Genomic DNA, 23,835 nt, shown 5'->3' with positions numbered 1-23,835 from the left:
GGTCTCTAGTGACTATTCTTGCCCCCGACATAGGGCAACCCATAAGTGAGGCTACTTGTACTTAGCAGATCTGGGGGAGGTTGGAGGTTGAAACAATAAGGGCATGGAAGGGCTACAACTGAAAGGAGAGGTGCAAAAGGCCCCGCAAAGGTCTCGAGGACACAGATGTGGGTTGATTTGATAAAGGCCGGGGTAGTGAAAGAAAAACTGGATGGGCAGCCCAATAGAATATTGTTAGAACTGTGGCACCAATTAAAGCCAGAGCAGCAGTTCCAGCTGCTGAGGTCCAGGACACAGAAGCTGGAGGCAAGGCCCCATGTCTGGCCTGTGTCCTGCAAGACTTCCTGGGGGACAGTACTCAGGCTCCGCCTGGGCCTGCACCCCCACAGGAGGATGATTGGGCATGGCGGTTTGACTAAGGGGAGGGTCATGGCCCCCACCTTGGGGGATGTGGTGGGAACCAGAGGCCACATGTAAAACATTTATTAGTCCCCTGTGCATATACAACATGTCCTGGCACTGGTGGACACAGAAGCTGAATGCTCCATGATTTATTGCAACCTGCAGGGTTTTCCAGGGACCGTTCCCCCATCTACTATTTGCAGGGTGGGGCTGAGTGGAACAAGCCTGAATCTCCTTGGGAATAGGGCATCTAATACTGTTTGTGATATTACACTCATGTCGGATTACCTTACAGATAAATGTGGTATTTTTTCAAGAGGTTTTGGGTCTTGTAGGCTACTGGAGAGTGTTTATTCCACACTTGGCACAAATTCCGAAGCTCTTATGCCATTTGGTATGAAAGGGCATCAGAGGGGCTGGCATGAAATGTGTGCATTTAGCTCTGCTGCTGCAAAATCTAATGGACAGTCAAGGCCATGAAGGCCTTGAGTGAGACAGACCCATCAGGGCCTTGAGAGCTGGATGTCCGTGTGACTGAAGACGGCTGTGGCTGGGGCCTCAGCAGCGCCTTGTAGACTGTTTGCCTTTCGCACTGGCCCAGGTGCATTGGCTAGCAGCACGGCCTGCCTCGGGCAGAACACAGTGTAGGCTGTAGCCTGTCTGGGGCCTGCCTTTGACCTTTGAAAAGGTCAGGAGAGCCCCATCAGAAGTGCACACTGTGTGACTGAGTCCCAGAGCAACCTGGAGACTACATGGCCTTGGGCATTTTGACACATGGGACAGATTGCTGTGAAAAGATGCTCAACATCATTAATCATTAGGAAAATGCAAAAAACAGTGAGATATCACTCATAGGTATCTAGTATAGCTAGTATCAAAAAGACAAGAAAAAACAAGTATTTGAAAGGATATGGAGACAAGGATTCCTAATGCACAAATTTTTGAGAATGTAAACTGGTGCAGCCACTCTGGAAAACAGTATGTAGGTTCCTTAAAAAACTAAAAATAGAAACACTTCCTATGATTAATTAATTCCACTTATGGGTATTTACCCAAAGAAAATGAACACAACAATTGGAAAAGATCTAGGTACCCCTATGTTTATGCAGTATTACTTATAGTAGCCAAGATATGGAAGCAACATAAGTGTCCATCAATAGATGAATGGATAAAGATGTGTATATATATATATATTCTATTCTATACAATAGAATAGAATATTATTCTGGCATAAAAAAGAAGGAACTCTTGCCATTTGTGACAATATGATTAGACCTACAGGGTATTATGCTAAGCAAAGTAAGTCAGACAGAGAAAAACAAATACCACATGATTCATTTATATGCGGAATATAAAAAACAGAATAACAACAAAACAATAAAACCAGAAACAGATACATAAATACAGACAATAAACTGTTGTTTGCCAGAGGGGAGAGAGGTATAGGAGAAATAGGTGAAGGGGATTAAGAGGTACAATTTTCCAGTTATAAAATAAGTAAGTCACATGGATAAAAAGTACAGCATACAGAATATAATCAATAATATTGCAGTAACTTTGGTGACAGATGGTAACTATAGTTATTGTGGTGAACATTTTGTAATGTATATAAGTGTTGAATCACTATGCTGTACACCTCAAGCTAATACAATATTATGTCAACTATACTTCAACAAAAAATTTAGAAATAAATAAAAATAGAAAAATGAAGTGCTTGATTAATCCAATGGAAAAAGGAATGAAAGGAATAAAACAATAAACAAAGAGCAGATGGGACAAAGAAAAAACAAACAGAATGATTGTACATAGAATAAATATCAAACAATAATAATGACATTATACATAAATTAAATAGATTAAAAGACAAAGACTGTCAGGCTGGATTTGAGATGAGATATATTTAAATAAAAGTAGAGAAACTGAAAAAAAAATATCCAGAAAAAGATATACCAAGCAAACATTAACCAAAAGAATGCTTGCTAGTGTAGTTATATGAAATAAAACAGACATTAAAGGAAGTAATAATATGATAAGAATAGACATATCAAAATAATATGGGGTCAATGTTACAGGAAAATGTATAAAAGCATCAATGCAACAACCTAAACAATCTAATGCAGCAGTCTAAACAATCAATGTAAAAATCTGAATTTGTATGCAGTAAATAACTTAGCTTCAAAATACAAATGGCAAAAACTGACAGATTCACAAATATGTTTGGTGATTTTTAACTCTTCCCTCAGATCTTGTAACAAGCAGACAAAAATAATCAGGAAAATATAGAAGCTTTGAACATCATTTGAACAACGTGACACAGCATATACACATATACTACTATACCCATGAATTGTTAAATACACATTCTTTTCAGGCGCATATGAAATATTTACCAAAAAAGACCATAAATTGGGCAATAAAGTTTCAAAACTTTGAAAGGATAGAAATCGTGCATAGTGTGATTTTCTACATCACAATACAATGAATCTAGGAAGCAGTATCAGAAAGACAACTAGAAAAAAACTCTAAACATAGCGGTACATATACCTTTTCAAATCAGGATTTTGTTTTCTTCAGGTAAATTCCTAGAAGTGGAATTATTGGGTCAAATGGTATTTCTATTTTTAGTTTTGAGGAACTTCCATACTGCTTTCCACAGCAGTTGTATCAAATTATATTCCTACCAACAGTGTAGGATGGTTCCCTTTTCTCCACATCCTCACCAACACTTGTTATTTTTGTCTTTTGGATAGTGACCATTCTAAAAGGAGTGAGGTGATAGTGCACTGTGGTTTTGATTTGCATTTCCCTGACGATTAGTGATGTGGAGCATCTTTACAAGTGCTTGTTGGCCATCTGTATTTCTTCTTTGGAGAAGTGTCTGTTCAGGTCCTCCACCCATTTTTGAATTGGGTTCTTTGTTTTTTTGGTGTTGAAGCATATGAACCCTTTATATATTTTGGATGTTAACCCCTTATTGGATAAATTGTTGGTGAATATATTCTCTCACACTGTAAGTTGCCCTTTTGTTCTGCTGACGGTGTCTACTGCTGTACAGAAGCCTTTAAGTTTGATGTAGTCCCACTTTCTCTTTTTTTATTTCGTTTCCCTTGCCTGAGATGCATCCAGGAAAAAAAATGCTCATGTTTATGTTCAAGAGATTTTTGCCTACATTTTCTCCAAGAGTTTTATGGCTTTGTGTCTTACACTGAGGTCTGTGATCTGTTCTGTGTCTACATTATGATGGAGTTAGGCAGTAACCCAGCTTCATTCTCTTGCATGTAGCTGTCCAGTTTTCCCAACACCAGTTATTGAAGAGGTTGTCTTTTCCCCACTGTATATTCATGGCTCCTTTATCATATATTAATTGATCATACATGCATGGGTTTGTATCTGGGCTTTCTGTTCTGTTTCACTGATCTATGGGTGTTTTCTTGTGCCAGAAGCATACTGTTTTGATTACTGTAGGCTTTGTAATAGAGCTTGATGTCAGGGAGTGTAATGCCCCCAGCTCTGTTTGTCCTTCTCAGGATTGACTTGGCTATTTGGGGTCTTTTGTGGTTATATGAATTTGAGGATTACTTGTTCTAGATCATTGAAGAATGCTGTTTTTGTATTTTGACTGCACTGAATCTGTAAATTGCTTTGGGCAGGATGGCCATTTTGACAATATCAATTCTTCCTTTTCATGAACATGGGATAGATTCCCATCATTGGTGTCTTCTTTCTCTCATGGGTGTCTTACAGTTTTCAGAGTACAGGTATTTCCCCTCCTTGGTTAGGTTTATTCCTAGGTATTTTATTCTTTTTGATGCAATTATGAATGGAATTGTTTTCCTGATTTCTATTTCTACTAGTTTGTTGTTAGTATATAGGCACACAACGGATTTTTGTGTATGAATTTCATATCCTGCAACTTTGCTGAATCCAGTTACTAGTTCTAATAGTTTTTTGGTGGAGTCTTTGGTGTTTTCTATATATAGTATCATGTCATCTGCAAATAGTGCCAGTATTACTTCTTCCTTAACAATTTGGATGCCTTTTATCTTCTTGTGCTGTCTGATTGCTATGGCGAGGACCTGCAGTATTATGTTGAATAAAAGTGGTGAGAGTGGACATTGTTGTTTTGTTCCTAATCTTAGAGGGAAAGGTTTCAGCTTTTCGCCATTAGTATGAGGGTAGCTATGGGTCTGCTGTATATGGCCTTCATTATGTTGAAGTACATACACTCTATACCCATTTTGTTGAGAGTTTTTATCATGAATGGATGTTGAATTTTGTCAAATGGGTTTTCAGCATCTATTGAGATGATCATGTGGTTTTTATTCTTCTTTTTGTTAATGTGGTATATGTTATTGATTGATTTACAAAGATCATGCATCCCTGGAATAAATCCCACTTGGTCATGATGGGTGATCCTTTTGAGATTATTTTTGAATTTGGTTTGGATTATTTGTTGAGGAATTCTGCATCTATGTTCATCAGGGATATTCGTCTATAATTTCCTTTTTTTGTAGTGTCTTTCTTGGTTTTGGTATTAGAATGCTACTGGCCTCATATAATGAGTTTGGAAGTATTCCGCCTCTTGTACCTTTTAGGATACATTGAGAAGGATGGATACTAGCTCTTCCTCAAATGCTTGGCAGAATTCAGCTGTGAAGTCATCTGGTCCTGCACTTTTATTTATTGGTAGTTTTTGATTGCCAATTCAATTTCATTGCTGGTAATTGGTTTGTTCAGATTTTCTGTTTCTTCCTGGGTCAATCTGGGGGTTATATTTTTCTAGGAATTTGTCCATTTCTTCCAGTTTGTCCTATTTATTGGCATATTTTTTCATAGAATTCACTGATAATTCTCTGTATTTCTATGGCATCCCTTGGAGCTACTCCTGTTTTGTCTCTGATTGTGTCCTCTCTCTTTTCTTCTTGATATATCTGGCTGGGGGTCTATTTTGTTTATTTTCTCAAAGAACCAGCTCTTGCTTTTATTGATTTTTTTTTACTGTTTATTCTTCTCTATTTTATTTATTTCTGCTCTAATCTTTATTATGTCCCTCCTTCTACTAACTTTGGGTTTTGTCTGTTCTTTTTCTAGTTTCCTTAACTGCATGTTTAGACTGTTTATTTGGGATAGTTCTTGTTTCTAGAGATAGGCCTGTATTGCTATATACTTCCCACTTAGAACAGTTTTTGTGGCTTCCCACAAATTTTGGACTGTTGTATTTTTTTTCATTTGTTTCCATGTATTGCTTGATTTCTGTTTTTATTTGTTCATTGATCCATTTATTACTTAGAAACATGTTGGTTAGCCTTCTCAAGTTTGTAGGTTTTTTTGGGTTTTTTTTGTGTAATTTATTTCTAGTTTCATACCACTGTGGTCTGAGAAGTTCCTGAAGACAATTTCATTCTTTTTTAATTTATCGAGGCTCTTTTTGTGGCCTCGGATGTGATCTGTTCTGGACAATGTATGCTTCAGAAAAATGTTCCATGTATCCTGCTGCTTTTGGGTGCAGTGTTCTGTAGATACCTGTTAAGCCCGTCTGACCTACTGTGTTGTTCAGCGCCTCTGCTTTCTGATATTTTTCCTGTCTGGCTGATCTTATTATTGATGTAAATGATGTGTTGAAGTCTCCTAAAATGAATGTGTTCCAATATATTTCCTCCTTTAATTCTGTTAGTATCTGTTTTACATATTTAGGTGCTCCCACGTTGGGTGCAAAGATATTTGTAATGGTTATATCCTCACTGGACTGAGCCCTTTATCCTTAGGTAATGTCGTTGGTGTCTTGTTACTTGTTTTGAAGTCTATTTTGTCTGATATAAGTACTGCTATGCCTGCTTTTTTCTCCCTATTATTTGCATGAAATATCTTCTTCCATCCCTTCACTTATCATCTGTGTATGTCTTTAGCCTGAAATGAGTCTTTTGTAGGTAGCATATAGATGGGTCTTGCTTCTTTACCCATTCTGCCACTCTGTGTCTTTTGATTGGTGAATTCAGTCCATTTACATTTAAGGTAATTATTCATAGGTATGTACTTATTGCTATTTTATTGTGTTCTGGCAGTTTTTATAGGTCCTCTCTCTCTTTTGATGGTTTTCTTTAGGTTGTGATTGGATTTCTCTTTTTAAAATTTTGGGTGTCTATTATAGGCTTTGGGTTTTTGGTTACCATAAGGTTCATGTATAGATTCTTAACTATGTAACAGTCTATATTAAGTTGATGATCTATTTCAAACACAATCTAGAACTGCTACTTTTTTCTTCTTCCTTCTCCACACTTTATGTATTAGATGTAATAATCTGTATTTTTTTTTGTAACCCTCAACTGATTTTGTTTATAGTTGGTTTTACTATTTTTGTTTTGTTTTAATTTTAGAGTTGCTTGGTAAATTGGTCTACTACCCTCACTTGTGGGTTTATACAAGGCCATAATTTTTAAATACTTCATGAAAATAAGATGAAGCTGTAAGCTATTAATTTAGAAAGCTATTTTGACCCAGTCTATCCCGCCAAAAGTCTAGGAAGTCTAATTTCACATAAAAATAAATAACACAAAAAGATTACTGATGAATTTTGTACAAAGTTATAAGAAAAAATAGAGTAAGAAATGGAATAATGTCCCCACAGACCAGGGCTTCCTGACCTCGATGCTAGGTCTCTTCGTCTCTACCCACTATAAACCTGTAGTACCTTTCCCCTTTCCCAGTTGACAACCAAAAATGTCTCCAGACAATGCCAAGTGCCCTCAGTGGGCTAAATCACCTACTACCATAGATAATGAAAACCTACAAGACTAAAATGATAACCTTCTATTTAAAAATTAACTAGAAAAATTAAGAATTGATAGAAGACATAAGAGAAGAAAATAAATTATAAAGAGAAAATATTTAGGAATGAGGCAGTTGATAGTACTCAGTAAAAAAACAGAAAAAAATAAAAAAGATATTAAAATTAAGATTCTAGAATACAGATAATGTCATACAAGCACAACACACAATATCTTAAGAAATATGGAATTTGAAAAGGAGAAAACAGTTTTACTAAAACAAAACAAAAACAAAGAAGCAACAGAAAGGATTTAGGAGAAAGCGACAGACACTGGAAAAAGGTAAAAGAACCCGAATATACATAGTAGAAGACTCCGAAGTAGTCTTAAGAACAGAAAAGAAAACTCCTAAATTGATGGTGGAAGAGAGAAGACTGGAAACCATATATTAATAGGACGAATCATGATGAGGAAAAGTAAAAACTTAATGTACAAAATCAAAGAATTATATATAAATTATAAATACGGATAGGAAGACTCAATATTGTCAAGATGTCAGTTCTTCCCAATTTGATCTACGGATTCAATGAAATCCCAATCAAAGTACCAGCAAGTTATTTCGTGGCTATCAACCAATTCTAAAAGTTTATGTGGAGACGCAAAATACCCAGAAAAGCCAAAACAATATTGAAGGAGAGGAACAAAGTCTGAGAAACACACTATCCAATTTCAAGACTTATTAAAATCACAGCAATCAAAACAGGGTGGTATTGGGAGAAAAAATAGACAAACAGATCAATAGAACTGAACAGAGCTCAGAAATAGGCCCACACAAGTATGCCACACTCATCTTTAATAATGGAGCAAAAGGCCATTCACTGGACAAAGGACAGTCTTTTCAACAAATGGTGCTGGACAGATGAACATTTATAGGCAAAAACCAAAAAGGTACATAGAGACAGACACTACACTCTTCACAAAAATAACTCAAAATCAGTCACAGACCTAAATTAAAATGCAAAACTATGAAACTCCTAGAAGGTAAATTCAGATGACCTTGGGTTTGGCAAAGACCTTTCAGATACTATACCAAAGGAAGCATCCATGAAAGAGAGAACTTATAAGCTGGACTTCATTAAAACTGAAAACTTTTCCTCTGGGAAAGACACTGTCAAGAGAATGAGAAGACAAACCATAGACTGGGAGAAAACACCTGCAAAAGACAAAGACACAAAGCACTGTCAACTGAAATATTTTTTAAAAACTCTTAAAACTCAACAGTAAGAAAACAAACAACCCAATTAAAAAGTGGGCTTAAGATCTCAATAGACACCTCATCAGCGAAGATATATAGCCAGCGAATAAATGTATGAAAAGATGCTTCACATCATATGCCAGGAGGGAACTGCAGATTGAAACACGATACCACTGCACACCTGCTACGATGGCCGCAAGCCAGACCCCGACACCGAATGCTGCCGGCGACGTGGAGCCACAGGAGCTCCCATTCATTTCGGATGGAAGGAAATTGGTGCAGCCCCTTTGGAAGAAAATTTCAGACTCTTTACTTATGTTCAAGAAATCATGCTCCTTTGTATTTTCTCGAATGAACTGAAATCTTGTATGTATCCAAAAGCGTGTACACAGATGTTTATAGCAATTTTATTCATAATTGACCGAACTTGAAAGCAATCAAGATGTGATTCAGTAGAGGAATAACCTATATAAACATATTGAGTTAACATATAAACAAACCATGGTGCATCCACACAATGAAATATTATTAAAAAGTGCTAATATTAGTGCTGTATTAGCACTAAAAAATGAGCTATCAAGTAAAAAAATGACATGGAGGGAACAAGTGCATTTTACTAAGTGAAAGAAGCTAGTATGAAACGTCTATATACTGTCTGATTCCAACTATGCCATTCTAGAAAACACAGAACTAAGGAGACAGGGTAGAGGTGAATGGCTGGGAGTTTGGGGGTCTGAAGGAGCAAACAGGTAGAGCACAGGGATTTTTTTAGAGCTGTAAGCTGCTCTTTATAATATAATGGTGGATACACATCACTATATATTTGTCAAAATCTACTGAAGGTACAACAGCAAGAGTGAGCCGTACTGTAAACTATGGATCTGGGTGATGATACTGTGTCAATGTTGGTTCATCAACTGTAACAAATGCTCTTTGCGGGGAGGGGCTGCTGGTTGGAAAGGATGTGCATGGGGAATGGGGTGTATATAGAAACTCTCCCTACTTTCTTCTCAGTTTTGTTATGAACCCAAATTACTCTATAATAAAAGTCTGTTAAAACAAACATACCACCTACTAGAAAAATAAATACAACACCAAAGTATATTTTAAGAAATCTATTGGACTGTAAAGGGAAAGAAAGATATCCTTTGAGTATTCAAGCAAAAGACCAAGTCATAAGGGAAAGAAAATAAGATTGTTGCCAGATTTTCTGCCATCTAAACTTGATGCCAGAATACAACAGGGTATATATTACCAACACTCAAGGAAAGATAGTATAAGCCAAGCATTTATACTGTGCCAAGCTGACCTGAATTAAGTCCTAAGACAAACTGTTATGAACATGCAATGTCTGGTTGTCCAGTTCACACGAGCCCTTCCTGAGGAATGTTTACAGGAAGAGCTTAAGAGTATCCCACTGATGAAAGAGACACTGACTAGGGCTGGAAGACTGAAGAACACTGCAGGTTCCAAGAGGATGCTTCTCATTCAGTCTATACAACGATCCTTGGTAACAGCTCCAGGCCACACAAGGGGAAACTGAATGTCAGAGACAGGGGAACCTGCCTATGTCTGCTGGGCATATGATGGGCCCCAAAATGGAACGAAGCCCATTCTCTTCCCACAACATGAAGCTGCTTCCACACATGTATTAAACGAACCTTTGTGCTTCGCATACTCTGCAGTTGTGCACTGCCTGGCACGCTGTGCTCGCCCTTACTTCCCCAATGCCCTCTTTTTCTCACCTGTGGTCTGGCTCAAAATCACCTGTTCTCTCTGTGGCTCTCCCTGACCCTACATGGCCTTACCATGAGTGAAACTGTTTAGCATTGGTAACAAGAAGCCTCTTAATCTGTGGTCCCACAGCACCGCACACATCACTCCCAAAACAGATTTCCCACGCATAGTTTCCCTGATGGTGACAAGTATGACTTCTTTGTCTTGAAATCCCAGCACAGAGAATACTCTTCTAAGTAAATGCAGTTAGGGAACAGATAAAGGGGGCAGATGACAAATGATAAGGTCAAAAGACAACTATGGAAACATTGCTGTAACTTTTATTCCTGCTCTTTCCATGCAGTATCATTTACTTGTTTTCATTTGCGTCTGTCCTCTGAGAGCAAGGATGACCTTTCCACTCTTTTCAGCTTAAACACCTCACACATAATAGTAGGCCAGCTAATAAGAATTCCATAAATAGTTGGTAAATTGAATTTTAAAAAGTAAAACAAATCATAAAATAAGTAACTTCTCAATTCCAATTCTATGCAGATGGATTATTTGAATATGGAGAAGGAAGCCCTTCTTTTACACTAAGCATAATTGTACACAAGTTACTTATCTTCAAGCAATAAAAATTTTACATGAATCAGAAATCTGATGTTTATTTTAAAAGTAATAGTTCTAGCAGGGATGGACATATACAGGACTTTAAGACTATAAAATAATCTGAAATTTTTATCATTACTTTAAAAAATGTCTTAGTCTGGAGGCATTTTTTTTCCTGAATAAAGACTGGGACATTTTGAGAATATGTTCAGACTAAGATGCAAGAATATGAAGTTACCGATATTTTTGTTTTGATTAGTGTTTGCCATACAACTGCACAGCTTCTAGACACAAGAGTGTGAATGAATGAATTACAAATATACACATGTGTACTTGCCCTTTTTTCAAACAAGTAATTACATTTACTTTATTCAAATTTTGTTTTTCCCTTTATTATTAAAGAAAATGCTAGGATGATTAATGACTAGGAGATTCACCCTTAATAAGGGAACAGCAGCCTGTTTTTTACACTTTAGTAACGGCATAGATTCATTTCACTGGCCAATTATCAGCACCCGGTTAATTCCTTTACACACAATGTGAATAACCTCCGCTCCCAGGTTATGTTTCTGTTTCAGATATGAGTTTCACTCTAAGCTTTAAGGAGCGATAGAGAAAAAGAGAAAGAAAAAGAGACAGAGGTAGAGGCAGAGAGGACACAGGAGCGACATATATGCCTTGATGCCTGGACACAAATTCCAAAAAAAGAAAAACCATATTCAGCTTCCTCTTCATCTGAGTGAACCGTTGGGTCTGAAAGCTCCTTCCTAAACACGGACCCTCCTCTTGATGCATGAGGGCGAGTGCCAGGACCCACAGCGCTCGGAGGCCACGATGCTTCCTTCCTGCCTCAGAACATCTCGTCTCTCTGCCCCGGGATGGCACCCGTCACGCCTCTGACACATCCCTTTAGGCCGGCCAGATCCAGACCCCCATTAACATGCACACCGCTTACTCGGTGCATTCTTTGTATAGCTTTCTTCGCAGAAAATGTCTTTCTGACTCCCCCATACACACTTCCTTTTCCCTTTATTTTTAGATCCCATACAGGTTATATCAGATCAAAAGAAGACTACTATTCAAAACAATTTCTCAAAAAATGCAACCATTCTCCCTCCAGCTAAAAACTATTATAACAAAATATCGCGTCCCGCCATCTAGGGCGACGGCAGGAGAACGATCACCGAAGGCCTGGTTCGTTAGGAATCTTTATTATGGGCGTCCGAGCATCCATCTAGCGAAAGGCAAAGGCAAAAAACAACAACAACCACTTCCTCCAGGGCAGCAGCTTATATAGCATATCCCAACCAATCAGCTGACTGATCACGTGCCAGGTTCAGTCTTATTGGAAACATGTGAAAAGCATGCTATGAGCACGAGCACGGAAATGGGGTCAAGCCAATCATGGGGACTTCCTTATGCGCTGAGCTGTAGGGCCAGGAAGGCTGGTGTCCAGGAAGCAGGCTCCATCTTTAGGGCGTTGTCCAGCTAGAGTGGGGCTCAGCCTCGGCCGTAGGCCGGGCCCCCACAACAAAAAGATAATCTATCATCAATAATTCACTTAAAAAAAACCCCACATCTTAAAAAATACAATTGACTTTTAATAATAGAACTTCTAGCATAGAGAAACAACTAGTTTCTGCTTACCATTTCTAGTGGATGTATTTTCCAATAGTTCCGTCTGAAGTTGTAGTTCAGCTTCTCCAAGTAACTTCAGAATTGAATCTGTAGGACTTTTTCCCCAGACCTTTCTTGGAGATCCACCAGGATCTAACTTAATAACCTCACCCACTGTATGTTCTATAGAAAAAAGAATAAAAGAACAAAAAAAATTTCAGCAACAGAATATGAAAATACTATGGCACTGTAAGGCAGATTGAAGGTCTTCTACCCAATCAGGAGCTTCACAAAGAAAAAGGTTTATATCATAAAGGCTGCTGCTGCTTTAAAAATATTTTCAAGGATTGAGTGATGAATGATAGAAAGAACAGAAGTAACTAATACTACCAACTAAAAAGATTTATAATTACCTTTTAAATATTTATGAATTAACTCTAGATTTAGGGAATATAAAAATAGAAAAAAATCAAAATGATGTTTTTATAAAATTTTCTTTGAGAAAAAACCCTAATTAAGCAATAATTGGGAGAGGTACAAAAACATATAAAATATATTAATATTTTGTTTCTACCAATTTAATTGAAGGGAATAGAAAACAAATCCTAAGATAAATAAATATGCATATGGATTAAAAGTAGAGAAAAGTATTTCTGAGAAAAAGCTTCTAGATTATAAGTAGGCAACTGATACTTTTTGACAAGAATAATTTTGAGTAAATCTTTTAAATAAAATTTAGCAAAGAAAAATTAGAAAATCGTCTACCGAAGTTTGAGTCTTCAGAATGTTTGGCAATACTAGATGAAGCATAAGGGTGCCTCGCAGTAATCAGATATAGTCTCAAATATTATGGGGTGTAAGTCATACAAACTTTCAGTAGTAGCCAAATACATGTTGATAAAAATTTTTGTGTTTATATCACCATAAACCAGTTATATCTCATACCAGTTCTATGAGAGTGAGCATCTGCAAATTAGCAGAAGTACTGTTTTACACAGCCAGAATGATGACCAATAGGAAGACAACTTTTAACAGGTTAAAAAAGAGTAGAAAACCTAGAAATAGACCAATAACTTACAACCAGTTGGTATCTGACAAAGGTGCCAAACCATCTAATGGGGAGGGAAGTCCCTTTAACAAAAAAACTGGGAAAACTGAATGTCTGTGTGGAAAAAATAAGAACTTCACCTCCTTTGATGCAGGGAGGAAAGACCAAGTGCGGCTGGCGGCCTGCGCTGAGGTGGCAGAGCGGGAAGCCTAGTGAGGCGGAAGCAGCTAGTGCCGGCAGGACGGGGTCCTCAAGTGTCGAAGGCCACACAGAGAGGGAGGCCAGGAAGGCTGCAAAGAGCCCCTTGAGGCTTCAGCTGAGTACCGACCAACACATGTGTGCGGGAATCACTGCAGTCAGGGGAAATGGCCATGGAACGGAGAGGAGGGAATGATACTTGTAATGTAAACAGATCAGAAAGTCTCTTTTCCATCAGACAGAAGGGGGCCTTATAATTCGGAAGGCATCAGGCGATCGCTCAGAAAGGGTTCCGACCCAGTGAAGGAGCGAAGCCCAGCCCCGGGCCAGAGGGTGTTCTCGCTCCACCTGACAGGCCTTAAAGCCGGACCTAAAAGGGTCCAGCTATTTACAAAGTACCTGGATTGTGCCCCAGAATGAAGGTCAAGACAATTTACAAGAACATAAAAATTATACAGCATCCATCACCGTAAAATTCATGGTTCGGCCTCTAAATAAAAATGACCAAGCATACACAGAAGCAGGAGAATTCAGATAACAAAGAAGGAAAAAAATCAACTAATGAGAACCAACCCAGGAATAACAGAGATGACACAATTAGTAGACAAGGACATTTATAATCATCATGATAACTGAATTCCAGATGTTCAATAAGCTAGAGAGAAGATGGACAATGATAATTAGAGAAAAGGAAAACATTAAAATATCCATATTGAACACCTAGAAAGACATACAAAAAAAGGTTGGAAAACATAATGGCAAAAAACATTCCAAATCTGGTGAAACTATATACTCACAAATCTAATGAGCTCAACAAAACCAAGCAAAAGAAACATGAAAAAAATGACACCAAGGTACATCATTATCTAATTTACTAAAACCAGGGCTTAGGGGAAAAAGGTAAAAAAATTCAGAGGAAATATGGTACATTATATACCTAGGAATAAAGAATGACAGAAGACTCTAATCACAAGAAATACAAATTAGAAGACACTGCAGCAATATCATCAAAGTACAGAAAGAAAAAAAAATGTCAGCTTAGAATTCTATACTCAGAAAAAATATCTTTGGAAAAGGCACACAAAATAAACACTCTTACACACATACAAAAAATGTAAAGAATTGATCGCCAGCAAGACTGCTTTATAAGGAATGTTAAAGGAAGTATTTCAAGGAAAAAAAAAGATACCAAATAGAAATCTGATTTACACAAACATGAAGACCACTGGAAATAGAAACTATAAGGGCAGACACAAAAGACTTTTTCTCTTATTACTTTTTTATGGCATCAGTTAAAAAAAAAGGACTGGGAGGGAATAAATTTAAGTATACCATTATAAGGTTTTTACACTACATGTGAAATATAATAAATCACTTAAAGATAGACTGTGAATGTAAAAAATGAATGCTATAAACTCTAAAGCAAACACTAAAAAACAAACAATGAGCGTTAGAGCAAATAATCCAATAACAGAGAAAAAATGGAATCATAAGAAATACTGAATCCAGAAGAGACTAAACAGGAGGCAAAGGGAACAAAGAAGGATAAAACAGAAAATAAATAGCAAAATAGTACATTTAAATCCAACCCTACTGACAACCACCTACATGTAAACGGTCTAACAGTGCCATTAAAGGTCACAACAGTAGATTAAAGAGCAAACCCAATATGCTGCCTACAAGAAATCTATTTTAAATATGACACACATAGACTGAAAGTGTTACAGCATAAGGATATAGCAGACAAATACTGAGCAAAAAAAAGTGATTATATCAGCATAAAAGTAAATTTCAAATAAAGGATTAGTTTTAAAAAGAAACGAACTGACTTGTAGTGAAAAAGGTGGTAGAGCGGGAAGGCCAGGCGGGAATGTCCTCGTGCGGACTAAGGAGGCGACCCCAGCAGACGCAGCTGACCCTGAGGGTGGCCCGAGGCCTGCAGGACAGGCCCTGCTCCTGGGGAAGGAGAGGAGGCCAGGCAGAGAAGGGTAGAATGGAAGCCGTGATAGAGCAGGACCCAGGCCTTCACCCACCGCAGCCCACAAGCAGGGGGAAGAGGAACAGAGTGGGAGGAGATGAGAGCCCAGGCGCCCTGCGCACCTGGCCTGGAGATCTGCTCTGGGAACATGAGTCCACATCGCACTGGGCTCTGGTGCTTAGTGAGGCTGGACACCAGGGAGAGTTAAAGCACTCTGGGAGCTTAAGAACCCTGCAATCGTGGAGGACAAGCATGCTCCATTAGTCCCACTGGGACCCAACACGAAAGTAGCAATTTGAAAGATCTACCAGCAGTAGGAAGGGTGCCACAAGGATAGGAGTTGGACAGAGCTCTCTACGCAGAAGAAAGGGCAGGTGGATGACCTACCCAGCCCTGCTTTACTCCAACTGGTCAGGCACTGGTGGGAGCAAGCCCCCAAAACTCCATTTGCCTCACTGGCAGCTCAGTAATGAGAGGCTCCCTGTGCACCCTCCTGTCCAGCCCAGTAGGCCCTGCAGCAGTCAGACATTCCTTCCCAGCAGGCAGAGAGAGGCTTTCTCAGCTTTTCCAGTCCTCTCTCAGCACAACTTGGAAGGTGACTGTGGGAATCAGTGCCAAATGCTCCTTCCTCCTTGACAGTGGGCCAGCCCTGTGCCACACTCAGCTGAAAACCTGCCCGCCCACCCGGTTGGCCCAGCAGCACTGTCACTGCTGCAGGGCAGGCGGAGAGTGGACCCACCGCAATGATCCCGGCAGCAGCACCACCTCTGCTAACAGAGATCAGCCACTGCCAGCACACAGGCAGGAAGGCAGGCCTGCCCACAGCCCACCAACAGCTACTGGGGATCCACAGCAAAGGAGAACCAGGCACAGGCGAGCAGAGTCCTGAGCTTCTGGGCACCACAGAACGCCTCCTTCCAGAAGCCATTACTCTCTAGACCAGGAGGCAGAGTGGATCTACCTAATACAAAGGGAGAAACCCAGAAACCCAGACAAAAGGAGGAGGCAGAAAAGTATGTTACAGACAAAAGAACAGGATAAAACAGCAGAAAGAGGGCTAAAGGAAATGGAGATTCCCCAATCTTTTTGATAAATATTTCAAAGTAGAAGTCATAAACATGTTCACTGATTTTCAGAAAAATATTCAGGATCTCAGGGAGGACCTCAGCAAAGAGATAGAAGACTTGAAAAAGAGCCACTCAGAGCTGGAGAATACAGTGACTGAAACGAGAGATACACTGGAGGGATCGAAGAGTAGGTCACCGCAAGTAGAGGAGACAGTCAATGAGATGAAAAGGAGAGAATAGGAACACAGATGCTGGGGAACAGAGAGAAAAAAAGGATCTCTGGGAATGAAAGAATGATGAGAGAGTTGTGAGACCAATCCAAATGAAATGATATTTGCCCAGAAGGGGTACCAGAAGGAGAAGAGAGAGACAAAGGGATAGAAACTCTCTCTGAAAAATTAATTGATGAATACTTTCCCAATCTAGACTGGTAACAAAAGGAATCCCAGGAAGATAACACCAAGATACATAATAATTAAAATGACAAATATTAAAGATGAAGAGAGGGTACTGAAAGCATCTAGAGAGAGGCAAAACATTACTCATGTCCACCAAGATGATCATTCAGATGTGAAGGTGAGATTAAACATTTTCCAGATAAACAAAGGCTGAAGGAATTTATAACAACTAAACTAGCATTACAGGCTATGTTAAAGGAACATCTGAAGATGGAAATGTTCTTAAGCCTAAATAGTTTTCATCAGTGAAAATGAACCCATAGTAAAGTTAGTAGACCAATTAAGTACAAGCAAGTATGAAATTAAAACCAAGCAGAAGTAGTAAAACCAGCTATACACAAAATCAGTCAAGAGATACACAAAAATGCTGATTATGACAATATATAAAGTGTGAAGGAAAAGAATAAAAAGAAGTACTTTTAGAATGTGTTTGAAATAGAGAGACCAAATATAGACTGTTATATATTTAGGAAACTATCCATGAACTTTATGGTAACCACAAGCCTAAAGTCTAAGAGATACACAAAATAAAAAAAAAATACAATCACAACCTAAAGAAAACCATCAAATAACAAAAGAAGAGTATAAAAGAAGAAGAAAGGATCAGAGAGGACCTACAATAACCAGAAAACAATTAATAAAATGGCAAAAATGTGAACCTATCAATAATCCCCTTAACTGTGAATAGACTGAATGTACCAATCAAAATACACATGGTGGCAGAATGAATAAAGAAAGAAGATGCATCTACTGCTGCCTGTAAGATACTATTTCAGACTGAAAGACATACATAAACTGAAAGTAAAGTGATGGAAAAAGATATTTCATGTAAATAATGGGGAAAAAAAGCAGTTGCAGTACTTGTATGAGATGAAATAGACTTCAAAACAAAGAAAGTAACAAGAGACAAAGAAGGACCCCTAATGATAAAGGGGTCAGTCCAACAAGAGGCTATAATCATTATAAATATCTATGCACCCAACACAGGAGCACCAACATATGTGAAACCAATACTAACAGAACTAAAGAGACACAGAGACTTCAATTCAATTACATTAGGGAACTTAAACACCAACTTACATCAATAGACAGATCAACCAGACAGAAAATAAATAAGGAAACAAAGGCACTGGAAAACACACTAGATCAGGTGGACTTAACAGATATCTATAGAACATTCCACCCAAAAGCAGCAGGATACACATTTTTCTCAAGTGTACATGGAATGATCTCCAGAATACATCACATATATTAGGACACAAAAAGAGCCTCAAGAAATTCAGAAATATTGAAATTGTATCAAGCGTCTTTTCGGATCACTGTGGTATAAAACTAAGAATAAATTACATAAAGAAAACAAACAAAAAAACACCCACAAACACATGGACACCAAATAACATGCTTCTAAATAATCAACGAATCGATGAACAAATCAAAGAAGAAATCAAGCAATACATGGAAACAAATGAACACAAAAACTCAACAGTCCAATATCTGTGGGACACTGGAAAAGCAGTTCTAAGAGGGAAGTGCACAGCAATACAGCCCCTTCTCAAGAAACACGAACAATCCCATATAAAAAGTCTAAACTCACAATTAAGGAAACTAGAAAAAGAACAAATGAAACCCAAAATTAGTAGAAGGGGGGACATAATAAAGATTAGAGCAGAAATAGAGTAGAGAAGAGTGAAACACTAAAAAAAATCAATGAAAGCAAAAGCTGGTTCTTTGAGGAGATAAACAAAGTAGATAGATAGTAAATAGTTACAGCTGATACCACAGAATTATAAAGAATTATTAGAGAATACTATGAAAAATTATATGGTAATAAACTGGACAACCTAGAAGTGGACAAATTTCTAAATTTTCTTTGAGACTCTAAGGCCAACCCAGGAAGAAACAGGAAATATGAATAGACAAATTACCAAGAATGAAATTGAACTGGTAATCAAAAAACTCCCAATTAACAAAAGTACAGGAGCAGATGGTTTCACAGCTGAATTCTACCAAACAATTAAAGAAGAGCTAATACCCACCCTTCTTAAAGTATTCCAAAAAGTACTAGAAGAGGAAGGAATACTTCCAAACTCATTTTATGAAGCCAGCACTAAATACTAAAACTAGGCAAAGACACTACAAGAAAAGACAATTACAACCCAATATCCCTGATGAACATAGATGAAAAAATCCTCAACAAAGTATTATCAAATTGAATTAAAAAAGACATCTAAAGGATCATCCATCATGACCAAGTGGGATTTATTCCAGGGATGTAAGGATGGTACAATATTTTAAATCAATCAACATCATAAACCACATTAACAAAAAGGATAAAAATCACATGATCATCTCAATAGATGCTGAAAAAGTATGACAAAATTCAATGTCCATTTATGATAAAAACTCAACAAACTGTGTATAGAGAGAACAAACCTCAACACAATAAAGGACATATGAGATACGCCCAGAGCTAACAACATACCATATGGTGAAAAGCTTTTCCTCTAAGATGAGGAATAAGACAGGAATGTCCACTCTCACCACTCTTAATCAACATAGTATTGGAGGTCCTAGCCATGGCAATCAGACAAGAGAAAGATAAAAGTAATCCTAATTGACAAGTAAGAAGTAACACTGTCACTATTTACAGATGACATATTATATACACAAAACCCTAAGGAGCCCATCAAAAAACTATTAGACTAGCAACTGGATTCAGGAAAGTTGCAGGACACAAAATTAACACACAGAAAATCTGTTGCATTCCTATACACTAACAACAAACTAGCAGAAAGATAAGTTAGGAAAACAATTCCACTCACAAATGCATCAAAAATAATAAAATACCTAAGAATAAACCTAATCAAGAAGAAGAAAGATCTGTACTCAGAAACTATAAGACAGTCATGACAGAAATTAAAGAAGACACCAATAAATGGAAATCTATCCTGTGCTCATGGATAGGAAGAATTAATTATTGTCAAAATGGCCATCCTGCCCTAAGTAATTCACAGATTCAATGCAATTCCTATCAAACTACCAATGGCATTTTTCAATGAAGTAGAGAAAAATAATCCTAAGATTTATACAGAACCACAAAAGACCCCAAATAGCCAAAGCAATCCTGAAAAAGAAGAATAAAGCTGGGGGGATTACACTCCCTGCCTTCAAGCTCTACCACAAAGCTGCAGTAATCAAAACAGTATGGTACTGGTACAAGAACAGACCCACAGATCAATGGAACAGAATAGAGAACCCAGATATAAACCAACACACATATCATCAATTAACACATGACAAAGGAGCCATGAATATACAATGGGGAAAAGACAGCCTCTTCAATCACTGGCATTGGGAAAACTGGACACCTACATGCAAGAGAATGAAACTGGATTATTGTTTAAGTCAATACACAAAAGTAAACTCAAAATGGATCAAAGCCCTGAATATAAGTCATGAAAGCATAAAACTCTTAGAAGAAAACATAGGCAAAAATTTCTTAAACAAAAGCATGAGCAGTTTTCTCCTGCACACACCTCCTCCAACAAGGAAACGAAATAAAAAATGAACAAGTGGGACTCTATCAAACTAAAAAGCTTCTGTACAGCAAAGAACACCATCAGCAGAACAAAAAGACAACCTACAGTATAGAATATACATGTATAGGAAGATATACAGTATAGGAGAATAAATAATTTATCTGATAAGGTATTAACATCCAAAATATATAATGAGGTCTTACATACACCTCAACACCCAAAAAACAAACAACCCAATCAAAAATGGGCAGAGGACCTGAACAGACACTTCTCCAAAGAAGAAATACAAATGGCCAACAGGTGCATGAAAAGATGCTCCACATCACTAACCATCAGGGAAATGCAAATCAAAACCACCACGATATTATCACCTCACAGCAGTTAGAATGGCCACTTTTCAAAAGACAAGAAATAATAAGTGTTGGCAAGGATGTAGAGAACAGGGAACCCTCCTACACTGTTGGTGGGAATGACAGTTGGTGCAGCCACTGGGAAAGCAGTATGAGGTTCCTCAATAACTAAAAATATTAAAACCATATGACACAGTAACTGCACTTGTAGGAATTTACTCAAAGAAACAAAATCCCTGATTCAAAAAGACATAAGCATCCATATGATTACTGTCACTTTATTTATAATAACCATGATAGGGAAGCAACCAAAGTGACCATCAACAGATGAATGGATAAAGAAGAGGGGGTACATACACACAATGGAATATTATTCAGCCAAAAACAGAAAGAAATCCTGCCATTTGCAACAATACTGATAAACCAAATGGTATAATGCTCAGTGAAATAAGCCAGGCGGAAGAAGACAAATACCATATGTTTTCACTTATTTGTGGAATATAAGAACAAAACAAAACAGAATGAACAAAAGAGCAGTAGACTCACAGACACTGAGAAGGGACTGGTGGTTATCATGAGGGAGGGGTTCGGTAGGAAGGTGGGGAGTGTGAGGGGGATGATGGGGCAAAAAAAGTTCAACCATAATATAAATTGGTCATGGGGCTAGAAGTGCAGCATCGAGAATATAACCAGTGATTCTATAACATCCTTCTGTGTTGACAGACAGTAACTGCTATTTGGTGTGAAGATTTAATAACGTGAGTAACTGGTGAACCACTGTGCTGTGTACTTGAAACTAATATAAGATTATATTTCAACTATATGTCAATAAAAAAAGTAAAAATAAAAAAGGAACAAACTATTGTTCTGCTTCCAGCAGCCATACAGGAAAATAACATAATTCATGGTGCACTAGGTACTCAGAAGGGTTTTATCTCTGTAGTGGGGAAAAATTATTATTAGACCAAACATAGCTCTGATTTCACCTGACAAATCTTAAAAATAAGGTACGAATGGAAACTGAGTCCAACTAACTGCATTTCAGAACAAAGCTCCAGAATAATTATAGAAACACAAAAATACCTAGCACCCAACATGGTAAAATACACAATACACAATGTACGACATTCGATCAAAAATTGGTAATTATGCAAAGAAGCAGAAAAATATGACATAATGAGGAGAAAAATCAACCAATCAAAATGGACCCAGAACTGAGAGAGTTAATAGAATTAGCAGGCAAGGACATTAATAGTTTTTATGACTGTATTCCATATGATCAAAAAGTGAGTAGAGACATGGCAGATAAAAAAAACCAAAACCCACACTAAACTCCTGGTGATGAAAAATACATTGGGTGGAATTAACAGATTAGGCAATGCAAAAAAAAGTAAGTGAATCTGAAGACAGAGCAACAGAACCTATCCAGAATGAAACACAAAGAAAAAACGAATCTAAAAATGAGAAGCATGTCACTGTGCTTTTGGGCAGACATCACACTGCTTAATATACTTGAAATTGCAGTCCCCAAAGGAGAGAAAGAAGCAGGAGAGGCACAAAAAAACATGAAGAATTACTGGCAAAGCAATTTCCAATTTGATGCAAACTACAAATCCACAGACCCAAGATGCTCAACAAACCCCACGGAAAAGAATGTGAAAAAATCACAATTCTTTAAAAAGCAGCATCTTTAAAGCACTGAGAGACAACACTGCCAGCCCAGACCTCTGTACCCAGAGAAAACACCTTTTAAAACTTAAGATGAAAGACTTTTCAGGATATAAACTTTGAAAGAATCTATCATTTATATTGCAAGAAATGTTAAAAGTTCCTTTAGTTGGAAGGAAAATGATACAAAGCTATATTAAGTCAAACAAAAAAATTAAGAACAGAAATGTAACTACCTGGAATAGATATAAAAAGACTTTTTTTCTTATTAGATCGCTGTAGAGGATAATTAGAGCTCCAACTCCTGGGAAGATAGAATAAGCACATGTGGACCTGCGTCTGTCACTGAATGCCGCCAGAAAAACCAGAAAAGTGCATGAAGCAGCTCTTTGACACCTTGATTAGCAGCCGGATTAGAGAAGACAAAAATTCAAAATACCACTAAACCTGTGGTAAGTTAGCATCTTTCCCTTTCCAGTACACCCCAGTTGGGATTCAACGTGCCTGAAACCCGTAAGTGGGCATCTGGCTGCAGACAGAGAAAGTTCCGGAAGCAGCCCAGTTCTAGCTGAAGGAAGGGGGAGGGCAAACCTAATGCTTGAAGAGAGTGAGAGAGCCTTAGGAACTTCCCCTATCTCCCTTTACTCTCATCTCCTTCCCCAGTTCCCCCCCCCCCCCCAGTCCCCCGGTGGCAGAAACAGCATCTGGTAATCAGAGCACCCAGAAGGGGAATTGGGGGGGGCAGAGGCATCCTTGTGCAGTGGAGGCGGTGCCTTTGGTGGCGGCCAGCTCCCACTGCTGTCGCACTCTGCTCCTGGTCACACGGCTCTAGTCCGCAGCAGAGCTACGGAAGGCAAGTTTTCAGATGAGACAGGGGCCCCAGGGAAACAGGGAAGACAAAGGAACTCAGGAAGCAACCCCATAAAGTTGTTTATTATCACCTGGGCACATCCCTGATACGGTTATGCACAGATCTGACGCTATTCAGCATATCAAAGACTTTGAAATGTTAGCTAACAAGCAGATGACTGCCCAGGTCCAGCCTCATCACTGGGTGGCACGCGTGCTGGACAGCTTACAGTGACACCGGCAGGCTTTGAAAAATGAGCTGATAACTGGAACCACAGAAGGTAGATGGGCACTTGTAACCTGCCTAACTGGGG

General features: G+C 38.2%; 1 protein-coding gene across 11 annotated transcripts in view; it reads right to left on the bottom strand.

Annotated features, from left to right (window-relative positions):
* NEK1 (NIMA related kinase 1) overlaps positions 1 to 23,835 on the bottom strand; it is a 186,719-nt gene that overhangs the window by 46,370 nt on the left and 116,514 nt on the right. For 10 of the 11 annotated variants that reach the window (XR_012129688.1, XM_036998866.2, XM_073232824.1 and 7 more), the window contains one exon: positions 12,397 to 12,549. Coding sequence is in view for 10 of the 11 variants with exons in the window: in XM_036998866.2 (XP_036854761.2) it covers positions 12,397 to 12,549 (153 nt within the window). In the remaining variant the exon portion in view is untranslated. Of the gene's footprint in view, positions 1 to 11,939; positions 12,293 to 12,396; positions 12,550 to 23,835 lie in introns of those variants that run through there. The other variant, XM_073232830.1, reaches the window with a different exon arrangement.

This window comes from Manis javanica, chromosome 3, assembly GCF_040802235.1.
Source record: "Manis javanica isolate MJ-LG chromosome 3, MJ_LKY, whole genome shotgun sequence".
Taxonomy (NCBI): domain Eukaryota; kingdom Metazoa; phylum Chordata; class Mammalia; order Pholidota; family Manidae; genus Manis; species Manis javanica.
The sequence above is the reverse complement of the archived record's forward strand: the minus strand, read 5'-3'. Positions and strand labels throughout refer to the sequence as shown.